Source organism: Panthera uncia, chromosome E1 (genome assembly GCF_023721935.1).
Source record: "Panthera uncia isolate 11264 chromosome E1, Puncia_PCG_1.0, whole genome shotgun sequence".
NCBI lineage: Eukaryota > Metazoa > Chordata > Mammalia > Carnivora > Felidae > Panthera > Panthera uncia.
The window spans coordinates 55370700-55392299 of NC_064814.1; the positions used below are offsets into that span (position 1 = coordinate 55370700).

The window sequence follows — 21600 nt, forward strand, 5'->3', positions numbered from 1 at the left end:
TCACCCAGGCAAGGAATCTGTGAATCCCAGACAGCCCTGCATCTTCCCCAAGGCCCCTGGGAGGGCAGGGGGAGCCCAAAGAGGGATGGGTAGTGGAGAGGAAGATTCCCGTGCGAGGTACAGAGGAAGCAACCAAAAGGGCTCCCAGACAGGCGGGGTGCACGCGCAGGAGAGGATGCCTTAGCAGCTGCCTGTAGGCGCCGACCTGGCCCTGGGCCACCTGATGCCATAGATGCAACCAGGCACGTGCCCATATACCAGGGCAAACAGGTGACTCGAGAAACAGGCAGCCCTCGAGGAGGGGGAAAGAGGGTAAACCCCAAACGAAGACCGTGCTGGGCTCTAGGAATAAACAAAGAGAGAAGCGTCCCCTTTTGCGAAGCGTCGCGTCCTTACTGGCGCTCTTGTCATCCTGCTGTGGGCCTGTTTCTTTGGGGGCGCTCCCGGTGAGAACCCGTATTGGCTGAGAGGCTGGTGGGGGTGGGGGTGTCGTCGTGTTCCCCCTCATCCCCGCCCCCACCCCCCCAGCGGTCAGCGCCAAGGCGCTGGGGAAAAGGTGCGGCGTCAGGCGGCCAGCAGGGGGCACCAGAGGACCGGCAGTGCCGCGGGGAGGGCTCGCCCACTGGGGGGCGCCGCCCTTCCCTGGAGGGAGCCCCGTCCCCAGACCCGGAGGGGCCGAGTCCGCTGCAGGCGCCGGCGGGGAGCAGAGGGGACAGTGCGGAACCGGGAACCGTGTCCCGCAGCAACGACTCGAGGTCGCCGCTGTCGCCCCCCACCCCCACCCCGCCCCGGATTCCTCGGCGCCCGCCTCCCCACCCCCCCACCCCCCAGTGGGCCTCCTTGGTCCCCAGGCTCCCCGCCTATCCCCACGCGCATCCCTCCCTCGCCCACCACTTGGTTCTCAAGCTCGGGCCTCCTCCCACCCTCCTGCAGGCCCCCACCCCTGCCTCCTTTTCTTCTGGGCCATTTGTCCCAGCTCCAGTCCCTCCCTCACCCCCCTCACTCTCTCTCTCTCACACACAAACACACCTGAACCCCCAAGGACACCCGTCTACCAAAACCCCCTCTTGGGCCATGGCCACCCAGACCCTCCCTCCCAGGCCTGGACACCAGCATCTATTCAGTCCTAACTTCTTCCCCAAGCTCCTGGGGGGTAAATGCAGGAGCAGGGGGGTGGGATTCCAGCAAGACTGGGGTCAGGGGGGACAAGGGTCAGAGAGCAAAGCCTGAGTTCCAATGGGTGGTCCACAGAACCAGGAGATCCGTTGCTAGGTAACCAGATCTCCCTTCACTTCCCAATACATCATCCTGAGCTGCCCACCGCAGGTGTCCAGCCGTCTTTCCGGGGTCTCAGACACCCACCCTCCGGGGGACCCTGACAAGCAGGAGGAAGGGAGAAGCAAGAGCCCAGCTACCGCGCCCCCCCCCCCCCCCCTAGCCACCCCCAGCCACCGGTTCACTGCAAGGATCCGGCCGCCTGGCCCATCAGGTCACACCAGCATGAGCCTGGGCATCATGGAGGAGGACGAGCTGGCCGAGTACTTCCGGCTACAGTATGGGGAGAGGCTACTACAGCTGCTGCAGTGAGTGCCCCCCACACCCCCCACGCCCCACCTCCCAGCCCGGCCCCCCCCCTTCCTCAAACCCCGCCCCCCCCCCCCCCCCCCCCACCAGTCCTCATCGCCCTGCCCCAGCGTGCTTCCCTGGCGCCAACACAGCCCTGTCCCCTCTCAACACACCGTCCCTTTCACTCCCGTGGGGGACAGGACCCCCTTCCCCCTCCGTGTCCACGGGTTACCGCCAGCCCCGGCCCGCCCCAGGCGCTCGGAACCCACCGGCCTGTCTTGCCCGTGTCTTGGGCAGGAAGTTCCCCAACATTGAGGAGCAGTCGGAGTCCCCATCCATCCGGCTCCTGGAGAAGAAGAAAGAGGCCAAGATCATGCACATTGCTATGGAGCAGAAGAAGGAGGTGGGGGACTGGAGGCACGGAGGGCAGGAAGGGCCCCGGGGCTCAGAGCCCCGGGACAGTCCTCCTCTGTGTGGGCGGCCAGAGCTGGGAGTCCCGGCGAAGCTTCTGTGTTCCCAGGGAGGAGAGAGGAAGGACCTGAGCCTCGAGGGGAGCAGGGTCCCGGGACCCTGCGCTCTGAACCCGGGCAGGCCTGGGGACAGAGGCGCCCGGGAGGGAGGGGCGGGGCGGGGGGAGGGGCCCTCCTGACCTCTCTGCCCTCCCCAACCCCCAAGACGTTTCGGCGCCGGATGGAAACCCTGAATCTGCGTTGGGAGGAGCTGGGTACCAAGGAGGCCCAGCTGAAGGCTCACATCCAGAAGTTCGAGCAGTTCATCCAGGTGTGAGGGGCCGGGGGAACCCACCCTCGCAAACTGGCCTCCTCCTCCTTGCTCTTGCCCACTCGTCACCCCGGTTGAAAGTCTCTTCGCGGCTCAGCGACGCCTGGGGCTTCTCCCTTCGCGTCCTCAATACTGTTCGTAATTTCCTGTTTCCCTGGTGCACACAGTGTCTCCAGTGAACGAATGAATGAATGAATGGATGGACGGATGGGTGGATGATGACGAATAAACGAGTGTGCGGCGGTCAGGGTGAGGCACATGGGGACACAAAGGGGAACCAGGCAGAGTTTTATTCCCCGCCACTCAGCCACCCCTCCGTCCTTGTACTGAAAGACCAGGCAGGGGTTGGTTGAAGGACCAGGCCCAGGCATCACAATCCAATTCCTCTCCATCCGTCCTCAGAGGAGGATTTAACCATCCGGATTTGTCCAGACCAGCTCCAGCCAGCACGAACGGGGCCCTGAGGGGCCTGGCCCAGCTCCCAGGGGTGATCCCACGGGGGACCCCTGCTCGTAAGCATTTCCAGTCTTGCTCTGTGCGTAATCCAGGTGGGAAAGAAGCTGGCGGCCTGCGTGTATCCTCCAGGGGTCCAGTCCTTCCCAGCGGCCAGAGAAAAGCTAGTGGCGTGTGGTTGGGGCGGCAGGAGATTTGGGGGTGAGAGGTCCTCCAAATGGCTGCCAGACGCTCCACAGCTTGGGAATCCTAAAAAAAAAAAATTGTTACAAATATGGACCCCTGGGTGTCTGTTTGCTTGCAACCCCGGGGGGACGAGGGGGATCCTGGGCAGCTGAGTTGGTTAACTTTGGCTCAGCTCATGATCCCGTGGTTTGTGAGTTCGAGCCCCGCGTCGGGCTCTGGGCTGACAGCTCCGAGCCTGGAGCCTGCTTCGGATTCTGTGTCTCCCTCTCTCTCTCTGCCCCTTCCCCGCTTGTGCTCTCTCTGTCTCAAAACGAAATAAACATGAAAAAAATACGAAAATAAAATAAAAAGCTCCCCAGGGGATTGTGATACGCAGCTGGACTTGAGAGCCGCTGGTTTAGGGGACCCTTGATCCTCTGGGGGGCTCCCGGGGCACAGGGCAAATGTCACGCGTGCCTTCACCTGCTTCCAAACACCTTCCATCCGTGTGGAATCCCGGGAGCCCCCGAGGAGGGAAAGGAGCCACATGGGGGCACTGGGAGGGGTGGGTGTGGCCCCTGATCTCTGGTGGGGGGGAGGACTTTGCGGGATGAAGAAGTGGGGTCAGCCCGATGGCCAGAGCTGAGCCTCGTGTCTGTCTTTCAGGGCACCACCTCCTGGGCCTCGGTGCCAGCTATGGGAGCGCGCTCTGGCCCCGCCCGGCCTGCCTCCTACCCCAGCCCCCTAGGCTTGGACCCCCAGCGTTTCCAAGAGAGGGGCGAGGGCCTCGCGGGGGGGAGGGCAGCGTCAGGGTGTGACAGGTGCCACCTCCCCTCTTCCCGTCCCCCCCCCCCCAGGAGAACGACCAGAAACGGATCCGCGCCCTGAAGAAAGCCAACAAGGAGCGCGAGCTGAAGAGGCAGCGGGTGCGCGAGCTGGCCAAGGTCAAGCAGGAGATGGGGGCCCTGCGGCTGCAGCACCAGCGGCTGAGCACCAGGACGCAGGAGTTCTGCGTCTTCAACAAGTACCTGGAGAAGGTGGTGGAGCACTCAGAGGTGAGGGGGGGGCGGGAGCGGCTGGGGAGGGGTGTGTGTGTGTGTGTGTGTGTGTGATAAGCTTTGCCTGCGGCCGGATGTGGCCTGAGCCCAACCCTCCCTGCCCTCGCCCCCGGGTGCGTTTTGTAGACCCGAGAGGCGGTGGAGACGAGGGGGAGAAGGTAGCAGAGGCCAAACCCAGCACAGAGCTACAGAGGCCACTACCGGCCTGCACGGGGCTCCCCGACCTCCTCCTCGAACAGGGGCTGCCCTCCTGTCTCCTACTTTCCTCCCGCCTCTGGGCCTTCCTCCTCAGCCTCCTCCCGGGCTCCTCCGCCCAGCCCCTTCCTTCAGTGGTCCTCCACTTTTCGCCCTGGGCATCCCTGCCCCCCTCAAGGCCTCCCACGGATGCCTCCCAGGCCACCGGTCTCCCCACGCCCCCCTGGTGACAGCAGCAGGCAGGGCCCCCTCCCCAGAGGGAGCCAGTCCTGAAGTGTGTCCTCCGTGGGGGTTGTGGATCCGGGTCCTGAGGGCAGAGCCGGGAGGCAAAGGATGCTCCGCTTTTTAAAGTTCCAGCAGCTTCCATGTAGAACTAATTTATCTGTGCGTGAGGCCCAGATCTGTGTTACGCCCTCCATTCTAAGGTGGATCCATTGTGTAGTAAATGGTTCAGTTCGTCCCGGGGGAGGGGGGGAGGGGGGGGCTAGTGAGGGAAGACCACATATCAAAGCAGCAGATAAATGATAAGATAGGACTTATCCTCCCCCCTTCCCCTCCCCTCCTCCTCCCTGCAGCCATCAATCAGCAGATCTGGCCTATCCTGCCTCTGAAATATCTCTGGAATCTGGCCCCTGTCCCTTCCCCATCCAGACCCCCAAGGTACCTCAATCCCTCATCCGGAGGAGTTCAACACAGCCTTACTCCTGGTCACCAGCCTGTCCCTCTTTCTACAGCCAGCGTGACCCCCCTGCCCCTCTTTCTTTCTTTTTCCTTCTTCCGTTCTTGTTTCCTTCTTCCGTTATGTCTTCCAAAATATTCTAAGCATACTGAAAGTACAGAGAAATATAGCACCCAAGTAGGCATCACAGCTTTGCAAATCTTAATATTCCCCCCCAGTTCTGTTTCCTTAAATAAAACCCTGTCTTTAATTGAAAGCCCTTGGGAGCCCCCCGCTCCTTCCAAGCCCCATCCTTCTTCCCCTCTTTGCGGAGGTAACCAGTATCCTGATTTTTAAACTGCTCATTCTCATGCCTGCTTTTATTATTTTGGTGACGTATTACGTATCCAAAGATCCAGGGGGCTCAGTTGGTCCAGCATCCGACTTCAGCTCAGGTCATGACCTCACAGTTCGAGCCGCAAGTCAGGCTCTGTGCCGATGGCTCTGAGTCTGGAGCCTGTTTCCGATTCTGTGTCTGCCTCTCTCTCTCTGCTCCTTCCCCTGCTTGCGCTCTGTCTCTCTCAGTCTCTCAAAAATAAATACACATTAAAAAATGTAAAAATAAGGGCGCCTGGGTGGCTCCATTGGTTAAGTGACTTCGGCTCGGGTCTTAATCTCGCAGTTTGTGAGTTTGAGCCCCACGTCGGGCTCTGTGCTGACAGCTCAGAGCCGGAAGCCTGCTTTGGATTCTGTGTCTCCCTCCCTCTCTGCCCTTCCCCTGCTCTCTCTCTCTCTCTCTCTCAAAAATAAACATTTAAAAAAATGTAAAAATAAATAAAAAATTAAAAACCCTAATCTTTTCAATTATGGAAAATTCCAAACATATACAAAAATAGTCTCCTGAATGCCCGTTACTCACCACATAAGTCCAACAATTATGAACTCATCCTATCAATCCCCCATACCTTCTTCCCACCTCCGCCATTTTGAAGCAAATGATATTTTTTTTAGCCTCTAAGTATTTCAATATGTGACTCTCCAAGATAAGGGAAATGCCATTGTCACACCTCGTAAAAATGTGACAGTAACTCCTTAATATTAAATATCCAGTCAACATTGAAATTTCCCCAACTGTTGCACACGTGCTTTTTGTACAATTGGTTCGTTCCAATCATGGTCCAAACAAGGTCCCCACACGGCATTTGGTTGGGATGTTTGTTTTTCAAGTGTCACATACATGATTCTGCTGATCAAAAGAATCCAAACTGGGGCACCTGGGTGGCTCAGTCAGTTGAGTGTCCGACTTTGGCTCAGGTCATGATCTGGCGGTCTGTGAATTCAGCCCCGCGTCGGGCTCTGTGCTGACAGCTCGGAGCCTGGAGCCTGCTTCGGATTCTGTGTCTCCCTCTCTCTCTGACCCTCCCTCAGTCACGCTCTGTCTCTCTCTCTTTTTCAAAAATAAATATTTTTAAAAATTTTTTTAAAAAGCCGAACAGAAAAGAGAACATACGTATGATCCTGCTGATATATTTAAAAAGAGGCACAAGTGAATCCTTGGTGATAGAATCCACAATTCTGGTTTCTCTGATAGTGGGCGGGCAGCTACTGAACCATAAGGGGGTGGTTCTGTTCTGGAAGGAGCTGGAAATGTTCTGTCTTCCCTTCTTCACGTATTAGTGAGAAAACTACCACCGGGAGAAAGATATCATAGACGGGCTCTTCCTTTCATCAGCTACCTTTGATGACCTCGTGAGTCCTAAGGGAAAGGCTTGTTAAGTGCCGGACTCTATATTCCAGTTTTCACCTTAATGAACGGATTCTCTGGCAGCTTCCAAAAGTGACCTGTAATGTTGTCGGTATCGTTACGAATTCGTGGGTTGTTGACACATTTGGTGTGCTGTGATCCTTTGCGCTCACTCTGGCTGATGTTTCAATGTCCTGTCTTTACTTGTTTATTTTTTAAGTTTATTTGTTTATTGGGGGAGGGGCAGAGAAAGAGAGAGAGAGAGAGAAAGAGAGAGGATCCCAAGCAGGCTCCACACTGTCACCACAGAGCCCGACGCGGGCGGGGCTTGAACCCACGAACCTCGAGATCACGACCTGAGCCGAAATCCAGAGTGGGACGCTTAACCGACTGAGCCACCCAGGTGCCCCCAGAGCGTCCCATCCTTGAACAGCGGGAGCCTCTGCAGGTGGGCACCCCAGTCCCTTTGACATCAGCACTGAGTACCCTTGGGAGCTCCGTTCAACTTAACTGTCATGTGCTCTTGGGTCGTGGACTCGGGGAACTTCCGGAAATGCAGACGTAACGTTCTCTCTCTGCCTCTTAGAATCCTTGAATGGAGGAAGTCCACTCTCCTCTTCCAGGTTCACAGGGCACTTCTTTTTTTTTACTTCCTGCAGGTGGACCTCTCCGTCCCCATCCTGAACCCAGGCTATTCATCCTAAACCTGCCACACACCCCCGCCCCTCCCCTGTCATCGTTGGGCTGGCTGCTCCCTTACCTGTCCTCGCCTTCCCCCATCTGCCCCCGCCTGGCCGGCTATGTTCATACCTCTGGCCTCACTTTGGCCACCCCAGGAAACCTTTGCTGGCTGTCCCCGCCTCCTCTAATGCCGGGTTGGGTGGTCCCTCCCCCACAGGGGCATGCTGATGGAAAGGCCAACAGGGCACTTCCTGGAACGCCAGTCTGTCGCTGGGAATGTCACGAGATGGAGAAGGCGCTCAGGGCATGTCCCCTGGGCAGCCGGAAGGCCCACCCCGATAAACCCCTGGGGAGGTGAGTTGGCATCCCGGATCGGGTGCCCACGCCACCTTCTACGGAGAGAGGGCCACAGGGCTTCTGTTCTGCTGCCCGTGGTCTGCAGGGTCGGGTCAGAATGTCACGGCCCGGCACCGTGCTGGAGGGGACAGCCGAGCCCGGCAGGCCACCCGCCCCACCGGTGCCCTCTCCAGCCCCCAGCTGGAGGCGGACCTCAGCAAGTGTGAACAAATACCAGAGAGCCTTGGGCTGAAGATACTACCCTACAGTCTTTGGCCGGCCCCATCCTCCAGTCCTAGATAGGGCTTATCGCTCGGAGTTGTAACTCTTTCCCTGTCTGTCTGTCCTCACTCTGTACCACCCCGAGTTTCAGGCTTCCCAAGAGCAGGGTCTGCCTTTCTTATCTCCTGCTCCGGGCCTAGTGCTTAGCATCCGGCCTGGCTTACAAATGGTTCTGGGTACATTCTTGTTGGATACGGTCATTACTGCCTTGGGAGACATCTCAAAATGCATTTCCCCCCCCCCCCCCCCCCCAAGCCCCAGCCACCAGGTCCTCTAGAATCCAGCTGTGGGACCTTTGTGCAAAATTCGGGTGCCAGGGACCCCCTCAGGCCCCCTCGTGTTTATTAAAACGAACATCTTGGTGGAAGGGAGCCTGGGTGGCTCAGCCCGTTAAGCCTCCGACTCTTGATTTCGGCTCAGGTTGAGATCTCACGGTTCGTGAGTTCCAGCCCCACGTCAGGCTCTGTGCTGACAGTGTGGAGGCCGGTTGGTATTCTCTCTCTCTCCCTCTCTCTCTCTGCCCCTCCCCTGCTTGCACTCTGTCTCTCTCTATCCCTCTCTCTCAAAAATAAAATAAACATTTAAAAAAATGTAAAGCTCCCAGTGATTGCAACATGCAGACCGAGGACCTTAGCTCCCGATTGCACGTGCCCCCGACACCTGTCCCATGGCCCATACCAACCCAGGAGGGCCAGGGGGGGGACTCCTCACGGCCTCTGCCCTTTGCCCTTGGCCCAGGGTCTCCCCACTAGACTGAGGCATCCAGCCAGGGACCTGGCAGGCAGGCCTGGGGGGCGGCCGTGCCGTGATGGGAGCCCCCTCTGCAGTTCGAGGAGATCCACGAGGTGATTTCACGCTACAAGACGCTGATAAGCATGCACCACGACCTCATGCAGTCGGCGCAGGAGGGCCAGGAGAAGATCGAGCGCGCCAAGGCACGGCTGGCACGCTACATGGAGGAGAAGGACGACGAGATCCTGCAGCACAACAACGAGCTGGCGCGTCTGCAGATGCGCTTTGACCGAGCCCGCAGCGACGTCATCGTCTGGGTGAGCGCGGGGGTGGGGGCTTCTGGGTGAGCAAGGGACACACACGCACACACCTGCTCATGTCCCGGCCCCGTCGCCTCCCCAGGAATCTCGCTGGGCACACATCCAGAACACGGCCGCCAAGAAGACCCTCTTGCTTGGCACCATCAAGATGGCGGCACTGAACCTCTTCCAGATCGTGAGCAAGCAGCTGAAGGAGACCCCTTCCGTGTCCCTGGATGACACCCACAAACAGCTGGACATGGTAAGAGGGGGTGCAGGTGCCCTGGCCAGCTGCCCCGACTGAGCTAAGATGGCTGTCCATTGGTCCAGTGGAAGAATGAACCCCACAGAGCAGTGGTTCTCAAATTTAACAGGATCAGAGTCACCAGGTCAGGGGGGGTACTACTGGTCACCGCCTCCAGAGTCTCTGACTCAGTGGGTCCGAAATGAGAACCCAGGGATTTTCATTTTTCAGCAGGTTCCCAGGTGATGGTGCTGGTCTGGCTTCCACGATTTGAGAACCACGGCGTTAGCGCTGAGACCCTTTTGGCCCCAGTGAACGCGGGCCCCAGCAGGGACCCACGATTGAATTCATCGCTGGTGCAAAAACAGTCTTCTTAGATTCTAGAGACGTGCTGAAAGCTCCGTGCCTGGGGCCCACGCTTTGGGAAAAGAGGAAATTGGGGGTGGGGGGAGTCAGCACGTCTAGGAAAGTGTTGGTGTCTGTCTTATTAGGGGCACCCTGAGATTTTTCTCTTTGAAGTAACTAAAAGGAAATTGGAAAGGAAATAACTTTCTCACTATGCTTCAAAGCCGTGTGATGCTGTGTCCATGTGCCACCCCAAATCGTCTCCCTTCCGTAAATTTTTTTTTTAACGTGTATTTATTTTTGAGAGAGAGAGAGACAGAGCGTGAGCCGGGGAGGGGCAGAGAGAGAGGGGGACACAGGATCCGAAGCAGGCTCCGGGCTCCGAGCCATCAGCACAGAGCCCGATGCGGGGCCCGAACCCACGAACCGCGAGATCAGGACCTGAGCCGAAGTCGGACGCTTCACCGACTGAGCCACCCAGGCGCCCCGGAATCATCTCACTTCCCACCAAAGGCACAGATATCCCGCACTTTGGGGAGCTCTGTACCAGAAGACGGGTTAGCCATACTTCCTGTCAGATGCACAGAACCATGACTAATTATTTGTTCCTTTGGCAAAAGCCTTGAGTGCTGCTGTCAAATAACAGAAAGCTCCTCAAGACTGGACTCTGTGTTTGTTTAGTCGTTTGCTGTATCTCGGTGTCTAATACAGTGCCTGGCACACAGTAGGCGCTCAATAAGCGTTTGGTGAATGAATATCAAATCCAAGCCAACGAAAGCAATGGGCCAGAAGGCATCTCCCCTATTTAACAACAACAACAAAGTAAAACCCGTGAAATCTAAAGATTTCACCCCGCTGACCAGCCAGGAGGAGGGATTTATTTCCTCAACCCGGAGAATCAGCCTGCAGCTCAGAGCACATAGAACAGAATTATCGACAGTTCAAAGACTTCGAAGGCAGTTTGTAAGAAAGCTTGCTCCCGAAGCCACAATTCTCAAATTTTCTGCGAGCAGGAGGCTTGTGCACCCTTCACATTTGTTGAAGACCCTCAAAGAGCTTTTGTTTGTATGGGTTATAGCTGCTGATATTTACCGTAGGAGACATTCAAACAGAAAAATTAAAAATCCTTAATTCATTATTCAAGGACAACAAGAAGCATGTTAACGTAAATGGCATTCCTGACGCAAAGCACATTTCCAAAAGAACGCTCTGTGGGACAAGGAACATTTCTGCAAATCCACTTAATGTCTGGCTTCCTGGAGGACAGGTGGGTTCTCCCTTCGGCTTCAGCATTCGTCTTGTGACAGCCTATGTCACAGAAACGTCCCGCTCTGGTAAAAGCCACTGTTCACTCGTGAGCGAATAAGAGAGACAAAGACAAATGATGTCTTAGTGTTATTGAAAAAGGAGCTTAGGGGCGCCTGGGTGGCTCAGTCGGTTAAGCGTCCGACTTCGGCTCAGGTCACGATCTCGCGGTCCGTGAGTTCGAGCCCCGCGTCGGGCTCTGTGCTGACAGCTCAGAGCCTGGAGCCTGTTTCCGATTCTGTGCCTCCCTCTCTCTCTGCCCCTCCCCCGTTCATGCTCTGTCTCTGTCTGTCTCAAAAATAAACATTAAAAAAAAAAAGAAAAAGAAAAAGGTCGTGACACACAGGACTTTGCTGGGGCTCTGCCCCAGCCTCTCCAAGCAGATAACATTTCCAAAGTTTACTTGACCACAGAACCCTCTTGGGGGGCGGAGTGTGATCGCTTATGATAAGAACATAGTTGGAGGAGTGCTGCACTTGTCTTCTCCGTGATCTTGGGGAAGTTACTTTCCTTCAGTGACTCTGTTTCCTCGTTTGCAAAACAGGAATTGTATCTGCAATAGTAACCGTATGGGGAGGGGAACGGGGCTGTTGAGAGTTTTGGACGGTCCGTGTGGTCCCATCCCCAGGAACATCCTTGAAAAGGAGACATTTAATTCGATTTTATTTTTAACGTTTGTTTATTCTTGAGAGAGAGACAGAGAGAGAGGGAGGGGCAGAGAGAGAGGGAGGCACAGAATCCGAAGCAGGCTCCAGGCTCTGAGCTGTCAGCACAGAGCCCGACGCGGGGCTTGAACCCACAAACCATGAGATCATTACCGGAGCCGAAGTTGGACACTTAACCGACTGAGCCACCCAGGCGCCCCGAAAAGGAGAGACTTTAGAACTGAGATGGTAGAGGCCATCTAGGCCAACCTGTTCTCCCCCTTCCCTTCTTAAAGATGAAGAAGCTAAGTGCCAGAAAGATGAACCGATTTCCCCAGGGCCGCGTGAGGAGGCCAGGTGCCCACGTCGCACGCCTTGAAACAGAAGCTTGCGAATAGAACTCAAGCTTCCATCGATGACTCAAGATGATCATAAGGGGCGTCACTTCTGGGTTCCGAGCAAACGCCCACCGTGAAGGCTGTTCACTTGTGGAGAGCCGTCTCCCCCCACGCTGCTGGCCTCTGCCCGCCGGAGGCTTCTAGTACCAGGGTCTGCTCCGGCATCGCCTCGCCCCTGCCCTCCCCAGACGGTCAGCTGGACTTCGTACTTTCACCGTGTGTGCCTCCAGGAGTTCCCTGTTTGTGCCTTCTAGTCTGCCAAGCCTGAAGCTTCAACTAGAATAATTGTCAAATAAGGGAAAGTGGCCCCGAGAAATCAGTCACAGGGAGACAGTGACTCCTTACAAGCTCTGCCCGGCCGTGCTCCGTTTGGGGGTGGGGTGGCCTGCCGCTGGCTGGGCTGAGCCCCAGTCCCCTTGCCTTGTTAGATCCAACAGTTTATCCAGGATCTGTCAGACATCTGGACAGAGGTGAGGAGGAAGGAACAACAGCAAGTCCGGGTTTAAGGAGCACCGGTGGTTCCAGAATGTTCTGAGACAGAGACTGAGAGAGCATAAGGCCCTGGTGAGCTTGTGGCCCACCCAGTCAGCTCCGTCTAGCCCTCTGGGACCCCAATGCCTTCCTGCTGGCGAGCACCCCACCATTTACCCCTTAAGGCCTCAGTCCCTCCCATCCCCGAAAACATTAAATCCTATAAGACGTTTGTTCCTAAGCTCTGTCTCTTTTTGGTTTATTCAGGGGGGAAGAGGGTCCACCGAGGGGAGAAAGACACCCCCTCTTGAAGCTGGCCACTTAGGCTGCCCAGGGACCAGAAAACGAATCTCAGGTCTGACAGCTCCTAGGCTTTGGACTTGCACACGAAACTAGACCAGCACAGGGTGAGAACGTAGGACCCTTCTTTCCCCTATCACTTCAAAGAAAAGATTCTTTTTTTGAAGTCAGTGTTTCTAACCGGGGTGCAAAGACTCACTAGAAACTATGGAGGCAGCTTCCCGAGTGGGAGTTCAACAGGTGGGGAGTCAAGAACCCTCCCCAACCCAGGGAACGAGCCCTGCCCTGCTCCCCCTGAGGACCCACAACACGCAGTGTAGTACCAGCAGCACTAATGTGGGTATCGCAAGCAGGCTGCCCGAGGACGCGTCTTAGCGGACTGGAATGAGAGTTGAAAACCAGCAAAAACTGAACTAAATGCGGACCAATGCAAAGTCTTGCACTCGGGGCCCCAAACTCAAAACCATCAGGGCAGGTCCGAGACCAGACAAAGAAAGCGTTTACGGAGCCTAGACTTGGCGCACATCATCCGGGTGAAAACCCCGTGTGGCACCACCGTCCCCGTCCTACGGGACAGCACGCTTGCTCAGGGACAAGGTTGCCATTCACATTCGGTCTGCCTGCCCTGGGCAGGTGCTCAGCTCAGCCAGGCGCCTCTCAGAAAGCCAGAACACCGATGGCTTCCCCTCCGAAGCGGGTAGCAGAACAGGACTGAACAAGGTGATGGGGGGGACGCTGGGATCCCCAACTGTCAACACTTCGGCAGCCTCCTCTCCGCTGGGGTCCTGCGGGAGGCCCCGGCCAGCCCCGGCTTTGGAATCACCCTCTGCATCGGCCAGGTGGTTCTCAAGGCACGCTCCCCAGACCCGCAGAACCAGCAGCACCTGGGAATTTACTAGAAATGCAAATACTCGGGCCCCGCCCCCAGACCCGAAAATCAGCAACTCCGGGGGCAGGACCCAGCCACGGAGGGGGTTTAATAAGCCCGCCAGGTGATTCGGTTGCCCGCTCCGGTTGATTGAGGGCCGCTGCTGTGCCGGGAGCCGCTTTCAAGGACCTGGGCTCCTTCCGGCTCCTCCCGCGTGAGTAACAGTACCGGGGATCCGGCCTGTGCCAGTCGGGGTGCGAGCAGAGCCTAGAGCCCCCGGAGGATGCTCACGGATGTGTGTAAAGGGCTACAGTACAGGGATTTGACGTCAGGCAGGTGTCAGTGGCCTGTACAAAGCTGACGCTGGGGCTCGGAGCCCACAGCGGGAGGCAGCCGGGGAGGAGACGGGGAGGGTGAGTCCGAATCCACACGCACAAGCCGGAGTCCGTGAGGACGGACAGAAGCCGCATCCCGCCTGGGGGAGCCGAGCACGCACACCTGGCCCAGGGACCGAGCCCAGGAGCCGGAGGAGGGGGGCCCGGGGAAGGGGGGCCGACTGCCGAGCTTCACTTCTGCTCCCCCAGGCCTCCCACGGAGTCTCTCTGGGACCCCCAGGCCCCCTCCCCAGAGACACCCAGGGAAAGTGGCTCTGGGAGCTCCTGCTGCCCGGGGCCCCAAGCGCCCACACGGCCATCCCCTCTGTGTCACGTGGCCCCGGCCAAAGGGACTTCTCCGTGGGAGGGGCGGGGGGAGAGGCCATCTGGAAAACCCAGGGTGGCCAGTTCTGGGGGTGGTGCTCGGAGGGAAAGGGTCCAGTCTCTTACTGGAGGGACATGGGCGTCAAGGGCCCTCCCGGAACGGGTCTGTGGGCAGAGGCCGTGCCTCTAACCCAACTTCCCCAAACCTCTGAGCCTCCTGGGCTGTGTCCGGGGAGGCGGGAGAGGGTGTGGGACCCACAGTTCCCCCAAAACCCTGTGTCTGTGAGGTGGGGGTTGAGACAACCAGCCGGCAAGGACTGAACCCAGGTCCTGGGTGGCCTAGGACCCCTTCAGCCCTGCCCCAACCCCCTTCCCCTCTCTTCCTCTTCCCCTCCCCCCTACCTTTCCCATTCCCCCTCCCTCTCTCCTCCCTCTCCTCCCTCTCCTCCCTCTCCTCCCTCTCCTCCCTCTCCTCCCTCTCCTCCCTCTCCTCCCTCTCCTCCCTCTCCTCCCTCTCCCCCTCCCCTCTCCCCTCTCCCCTCCTCCCATTTCCCCTTCCCTCCCCGTCTTTCTCCCCCTCCCCTCCCTCCCCCCTGCTCCTCATCTTTGGACTGTCCAGTTTCCTGCTTAATTGAACACGCTCAGGTTTACCTCCCCCGCACGTGTGTGCACATGTGTGTACAAATCACTCCAACACTACTGCACTTTTCAGGTTTCCAAACGGGCCCAGCCCCGGCCGGGGAGAAGAAATTCTGTGGGTCTAGGCAGATTTCTTGATTACGAGCAAAGCCACAAACCCGCAAACTCCTTCCCAAGCCCACAGAAAGGGGCAGAGCACATGTAGAAAAGCCCAGGGATCCTCACAAGGACTCTCTCACTGAAGAGCGCCTGGGGCAGCCGGGGACAGGCCCTCCCCCCTCCCCCAGCCCCTCGGCACCGGCTGCCCTGGGCCCTGGACCCCCAGAAGGAAGTCCAAGGCCTGCCCGATTAGGGGAGAGCTGGGCTCCCAGATGCATGAGATCACCTTCCAAGGAAAAGCTGGAGTAAAGGGCCTGATTAGAGCGCTCCCAACCAGAAAAGACACCAGCTCGTTAAAGCAGGAAGAACGGATTGGTTCCAGAAATGAGTGGTTCTCATCAGCCAAGGCAGGAAGCAGGGCTCCCCGTGTTTTCTGGGTAAAGGGAGGCAAGAGGAGGGGAGACCTTCACAGACTTCCTCTCAATGCTACAACACCCCGATCCCCATGGAGCCTGTTAGCCCTTCCAGCCGGAAAAGGGGGAGGGGGCTGGAGGGGCTCTGGAACCTTCTTATTTCAAGCCAGCTGTGGGTGGATCACTCAGGTACCTGAGCAAGCTCCCCGACTCTGGCCTGGGAAACTCCCCTCCAATGGCCTGATGTTCCCACGTGCTTTCCCCCTTTGAAACTTTTTTTTTTTTAAATGTTTATTTACTTTTGAGAGAGAGACAGACAGAATCTAAAGCAGGCTCCAGACTCTGAGCTGTCAGCACAGAGCCCGATGTGGGGCTCAAACTCATGACCCTTGAGATCATGACCTGAGCCGATGTCGGAGGCTTCGCTGACTCAGCCACCTAGGTGCCCCTCCCCCTTTGAAAATTTAACATTTTGACATTGAGACCGCTCCCCATGTAGACCAGGAGTGATCGAGGGCACAGGGCCATGGGCTGGATCCAGAAACAGCCAACGGAGCGAAAGCCAGCAATCTGTGCACAGGCCAGGAGCCTTAGACCAACATACACTAGTGATCTCACAGGTAGACCAGGAGTCCGAGGACGCACCGGGTTCTGCCCTCAGGACTGTTGTCACAATGTCGGTTGGGCCAAGCTCTTTCCTGGACAGTCTAGGGAACAACCCACTTCCGAGCCCGTTCGGGTTATTGGCAGAATAACTGTGCAGCCGGGAGCCTGAGGTCCACATTTCCTTGCTGGTTGCTGGCTCTCTGACAAGAGGCTGCCCACATTCCTTGTCCTATGCCATGTCCTCTATCTTTGGAGCCAGCAGCGGAGTCATTGTCCTGCTTTCCATCCCTCTGGCTTCCTCTTCTGAACCCAACCAGAGAAACTCTGCTTTTATAGGACTCGTGAGGGGCACCCCGGTGGCTCAGTCGGTCAAGCGTCAGACTTCGGCTCAGGTCACGATCTCGCGGTCCGTGAGTTCGAGCCCCGCGTCGGGCTCTGTGCTGACAGCTCGGAGCCTGGAGCCTGTCTCGAATTCTGTCTCTCTCTCTCTCTCAAAAATAAACATTAAAAAAAAGTAAAGGGCTCATGATATTAGGTTAAGCGCATCCAGATCATCTCCCCCTTGCCATGTAACATGGCAGTTACACCAGGGGGTGATGGTCTTAGCAACTTTGTCTTCCGCACTAATCAAGAAAAGACCTCAGAACAAGAGGGACTGTGACAAGGTGGGGTGTCGAAGGCCCAGACGAGGCACGGAGGGCAGGAACCCTTTCAGATGTGGACCTGACCTCCCATTTATGTGCTAGTGATAGCTTTGGGGTTCCTCTGGGGCTTATTGCCTTCTTGGGGGGGGGTGTCAACGAATGGACTTGAGTCAGTCTGGGAATCTCCTGACATTTCATGAAACTTTTACATACACGCATGTATGGATTTTTCATGAGTGAGGGATGGGGGGGGCAGGAGAAATTCCCTACCTTTCGGTAGATTCTCCCAAGAATCTTAACAAGACTAGGAAGTACTTTTTTTTTCTTTTAATTAACAGTTTTATTGAGATAGAATTCCTATACCATAGAACTCATTCACTGAACATATACATTTCAGTGGCTCCAGTCGTGGAGCCATCGACACAATTTCAGAACCTCTTCATCACTGCACCCCCCAGAAAACCTCCATAGCCGTCAGCAATCTTTCCCATTTTCTCTCAAACCCCCAGCACTCAGGAACTACTAATCTACTCTCTGGATCTCCTATTCTTGGCATTTTCTGAAAATGTTTATTTTGAGAGTGGATGAGGGGCAGAGAGAGGGAGAGAGAGAATCCCAAGGAGGCTCCACACTGTCAGCGCAGAGCCCGGCACGGGGCTGGATCTCACGAACCGTGAGATGAAGACCCGAGCTGAAATCAAGAGTCGGATGCTCGACCGACGGAGCCACCCGGGGGCCTTATTCTGGGCCTTTCGTATAAGTGGAGTCACTCTATGGCCTTTTGCTTCATTTACTTAGTATAATGTGTTCAAGGTTCGTCCACGCTATAGGATGGGTCGGTACATCACTCCTTTTTATGGATGAATGATATTCCATTGTATAGACACAGCACGTTTTCATATCCAGCCAACAGTTGACAGACATTGGGATTGTTTCTCCTTTTTGGCTTTGTGAATAGTGCTGCTGGGAACATTCTTGTGCAAGGTTTTCTGGGGACATCGGTTTCCATCTCTCCTGGGTTACGTTCCTGGGAGACAAATTGCTGGTTCCATGCGGGAACTCTGTTTAACCTTTCTGGGAAGGGCTAAACTATTGGGAGCTACTGCATCTTGAGATACCGGGAGCACTTTCACATCAAGGAGTAATGGAAAATTAGCAAAAAGGAAGGCCAGCTGGCCAGGAAGAGTCAGAAGAAAACCCAGAATTTGGTGAAACAATGGCCCAGGACACAGCTGAAGATCAACGAATGAGATGCCCAATTACGTGCCATCCAGAATCCAAGGAAGGAGGCTGGACTGTGAGTTAGGGACCCGGAAGCCACCCTCCCCTCCCCATAATTCACTTCACAGCCACCCCAGGCAGCATCCCTGCTCCCACCCACCTCCCCCCTCACACCTGGGCTTCTGTCAATCAACAGTGGTGACATTGAGTGCCTCCTATGTGCCAATCCCAGATAGAAGTGAAGGGGACAGATGGGGAAACAACTGATGTGGGTTCTACCTCTTGGAGCTTATGGTCTGTTGGGAGGGACATTAAACCAGTGGTTAGTCACACGACGGTGAGGAGGAGGAGGAACAAGGAGAAGAAGGTTGTCCTAACACAACGTGGGGACACCCTGGGTCTGGAAGGGCTGGGGTCGCTGGACCAGAGACAGCCAGGACAGAAGACAGGCAGGGTGGGATCGCGCTGGGGCTGGTGGGGAGGTCTTTCCAAGGATCTTGTGTTTTATTCTAGCCTGAAGGGCACGTAGAGGGTCTTATTAAAGAAACACAATAAAGAATACGAGGCCAAAGACTGTGCTCTGAGCAGAAGTTTGCTTGTTTTTTGTTCTAGAGTGACAGGCTCAGAAACCCAGTTTGGCACCCAATCTAGGATCTGGGGAATGAGGTTTGGGCAAGGAGAAAAGGAGTAGGTCTTTAAACCTGAAAAACAAAAACAAAACTCACAAACCATCTCTGTCCTGTGCCGGGAAGGCAAGTCTGGTGAGATCCGAGCTTCGTCAGGTGGGCACGGGGTCCTCACCATTTGATGGCAGGCAGGGCGCCCGGCCCAGGGTGACGGCTCACACTCGTCTCAGCGCACGCCAGACCTGCACTTCTGTGTGTGGTCTACACAGCATGTCAGATTTAAGCTGGGGAAGAGCATGGTCAGATTTGCCCTCCGAAAAGATGGCTCTACCTCCCGAGTGTGTAGAATGAACTGGATGGGGCACGAAAGGAGGGGGCCCAGGGGGGCCCGGGTGGCTCCGACAGGTCATGAGCTCAAGGTCCATGAGATCCAGCCCACATAGAGCTCTGTGCTGACAGCACGGAGGCTGCTGGGGATTCTCTCTCCCTCTCTCTCTGTCCCTCCCCTGCTCATGCGCTCACTCACTCTCTGTCTAAATAAATACACTTAAAAAAAAAAAAAAAAGGTGGCTCGAGTGGCCGCAGGAGACCATGTTACTAAGGGATAATTGTTTTTAACTTAAAATTTTTTAATGTTTTTATTTTTGAGACAGAGACAGAGCAGGAGCAGGGGAGGGGCAGAGAGAGAGAGGGAGAGAGAATCCCAAGGACTTGCAGGGGAACAATAATGCGACAGATCCAAGTGGGGTGTTGTGGGTGGACCGGGGTGCGGCGGGTCCACAGATCTTCCTGGCTCCCGACAGCAGCTCCTGGGACGCCTCAGGAAGACTGGGGCTCTTCAGAATCCAGTTGGAAACTCTTGGCTTCAGTATTTTGAAGGCTCCTGCCTGCTTAGCATTGCACGTTACCTGGGATCTCTGGGTTCCCAAATCTTAACTCTCGATTATTTATATACTATTTAAGTTCCATCTCCTGCTTGAATTTTTATTACTTACAACGTTAAGGATGCAATTTTGGGGGTGCCTGGGTGGCTCAGTCGGTTAAGTGTCCGACTTCGGCTCAGGTCATGATCTCACGGTCCGTGAGTTCGAGCCCCGCGTCGGGCTCTGTGCTGACAGCTCCAAGCCTGGAGCCTGCTTCGGATTCTGTGTCTCCCTCTCTCTCTGCCCCTCCCCTGTTTGGATTCTGAACCTCTTTCAAAAATAAACATTTAAAAAATTTTTTTAAAAGGATGCAATTTTTAAGAGGCAATCTAGCATCGTGGTTTTAAATGCAGACTCATAAACTCTGAGCGCCATGACCCCGAGCATGTTTCTTAATCTCTCTGTGCCTCTGTTTCCCCATCTGTAAAATGGAGAGCCTCGCAAGCAGCTCATAGGATTGCTATGACAACCTATGCTATGCTATGCTATGACATATGCAATTATGCTATGCCATAGTTGACATAAATCAATTAATGTACGTACATCGTATTACGTACCTGGGACGTAGGAAGTCTGGAATATTTTCTGTCATTGTGATTCCGGTGATTGAAAGAATTCACAAGCCATCGTTCTGTTTCACTCTGCTCCAGAGGAGCCTGGAGGTTGGGACCAGGATGCCTGTCTCCATCAACACTGTGGTCCTTCACTAACGAGCGAGCGTCAGGAGTGAACACACAGATGGGAAGATTCAGCCGCGTCAACAAATAGCAAGGGTGAGAACTTCCAGCATCGTTGCCATCATACGCATGTTGAGTGCCTGCAGTCCCCTCCAAGTGTGGGTCTGAGGCACCAGAGAGGGGATGCTGGAGACAGTGAGCACCCACCTCCCCATGCTGCCCCAGCCCTGCTGGGGGAAGGAATCACTGAAAACGTGAAGGTAACTCCTAGTGGCCTCTTCCTTCTTGAGACACAGCAGGAGTGATGAAGACAGAGGGCAAGGGTGGTATTTATGCCAAGTTTTGGCCCATCCTTTTCTCCTTCCCCACAATTTTTTCCTGCATGTGCCCTCCAGGATCCCCTCTGCCTCTTAGAGAGAGAGAGAGCAAGCTGAGGACTGGTTAGTGGACGGTCCACACAGTGCCCCTCCTCATGGGAGGTACCAGCAGAGTTTAAAATACTCCTTCTAATAATCATTATAGATACAAAGCTTGTATAGCACTTGCAAAGAGTAGGCTTTGATACTCTGCTCTACAAAGAGGTGGAGCTAATTCCCTTCCCCTCGAGTGTGGGCTGGGCTTCCCAGCTCGCTTGGGAAGAAAGGAATATGGCGGGAGTAAGGGTTTCTGCCATCCAAGAGTAGGTCATAAAGAGCACTGTGGTTTCCTCCTTTCTCTCTCTCTCGGTTCCATTCAGTCTGTGGAGAAGCCAGCTGCCATGTCACAAGGACACTCAAGCAACCCTGGTGGAGAAGTCTACACGGGGAACAAAGTCCTCCCCCACCAATAACCATGTGAGTAGATCTCGGAAGTGGGTCCTCCTACCTCAGATGAGCCATCAGATGCCTGTAGCCTTGGTCAATATCTTGACTACACTTCATGATACACCCGGGGCCAGAATCACGCAGTTAAACTGCTCTAGATTTCGGATCCTCAGAAATCATATTATTGGGGTTTGGTTTTTTGTTTTTCTTTTGTCGTGATCTCCCTTTCTCAGCCCTTTCTTGGCTGACAGCCAGTCTAAAGCAGCCACCCCATCACTCTCTACTATCCAAATCCCATATACTCTTTTATACCACCTATGACTACTTAACTTTCCTCTTTGTTCATGGTTTTTAGCTAGCTACAGTGTAATTTAAGTTCCACGAGAGCAGGAATAGGTTTTGGCGTATTCAGAGGTGTGTGCGCATTGTCGGCAGCCGTGCCTGGTACACAGTAGGTACTCATTAAGTGTTTGGGGGGGGGGGGTGAATCAAACGAATGAAAGGTATATTCTTTCACGGAAGGATCTGTGTTGACCTTCGCATCTCCACGATTCTGAACGCAGTAGCTGGAGCGTGATCAGAGCTCGCTTAACGTTCCAGGACAAAAATAACTTTGTAAGACAGTAATGAAGTGAAAAATGAACAGTGGTGATCCCCGAATCCCTCATAAAATACGTGTGATATTCTTTTACGCCCCTAAGTCTGAGGTAACGTATTACCTAGACCT

At 55.4% G+C, this 21600-nt stretch overlaps 1 protein-coding gene across 1 annotated transcript; it reads left to right on the plus strand.

The window, feature by feature from the left end:
- Nucleotides 1-1292: 1292 nt before the first annotated feature.
- CCDC42 (coiled-coil domain containing 42) lies at nucleotides 1293-12597 on the plus strand. The gene is made up of 7 exons (XM_049636952.1): nucleotides 1293-1583; nucleotides 1864-1969; nucleotides 2242-2346; nucleotides 3822-4019; nucleotides 8746-8967; nucleotides 9053-9211; nucleotides 12314-12597. Exons 1-7 carry the CDS (start codon nucleotides 1501-1503, stop codon nucleotides 12389-12391), a joined length of 951 nt encoding a protein of 316 aa, XP_049492909.1. The 5' UTR covers nucleotides 1293-1500; the 3' UTR covers nucleotides 12392-12597.
- The last annotated feature ends 9003 nt before the right edge of the window (nucleotides 12598-21600 follow it).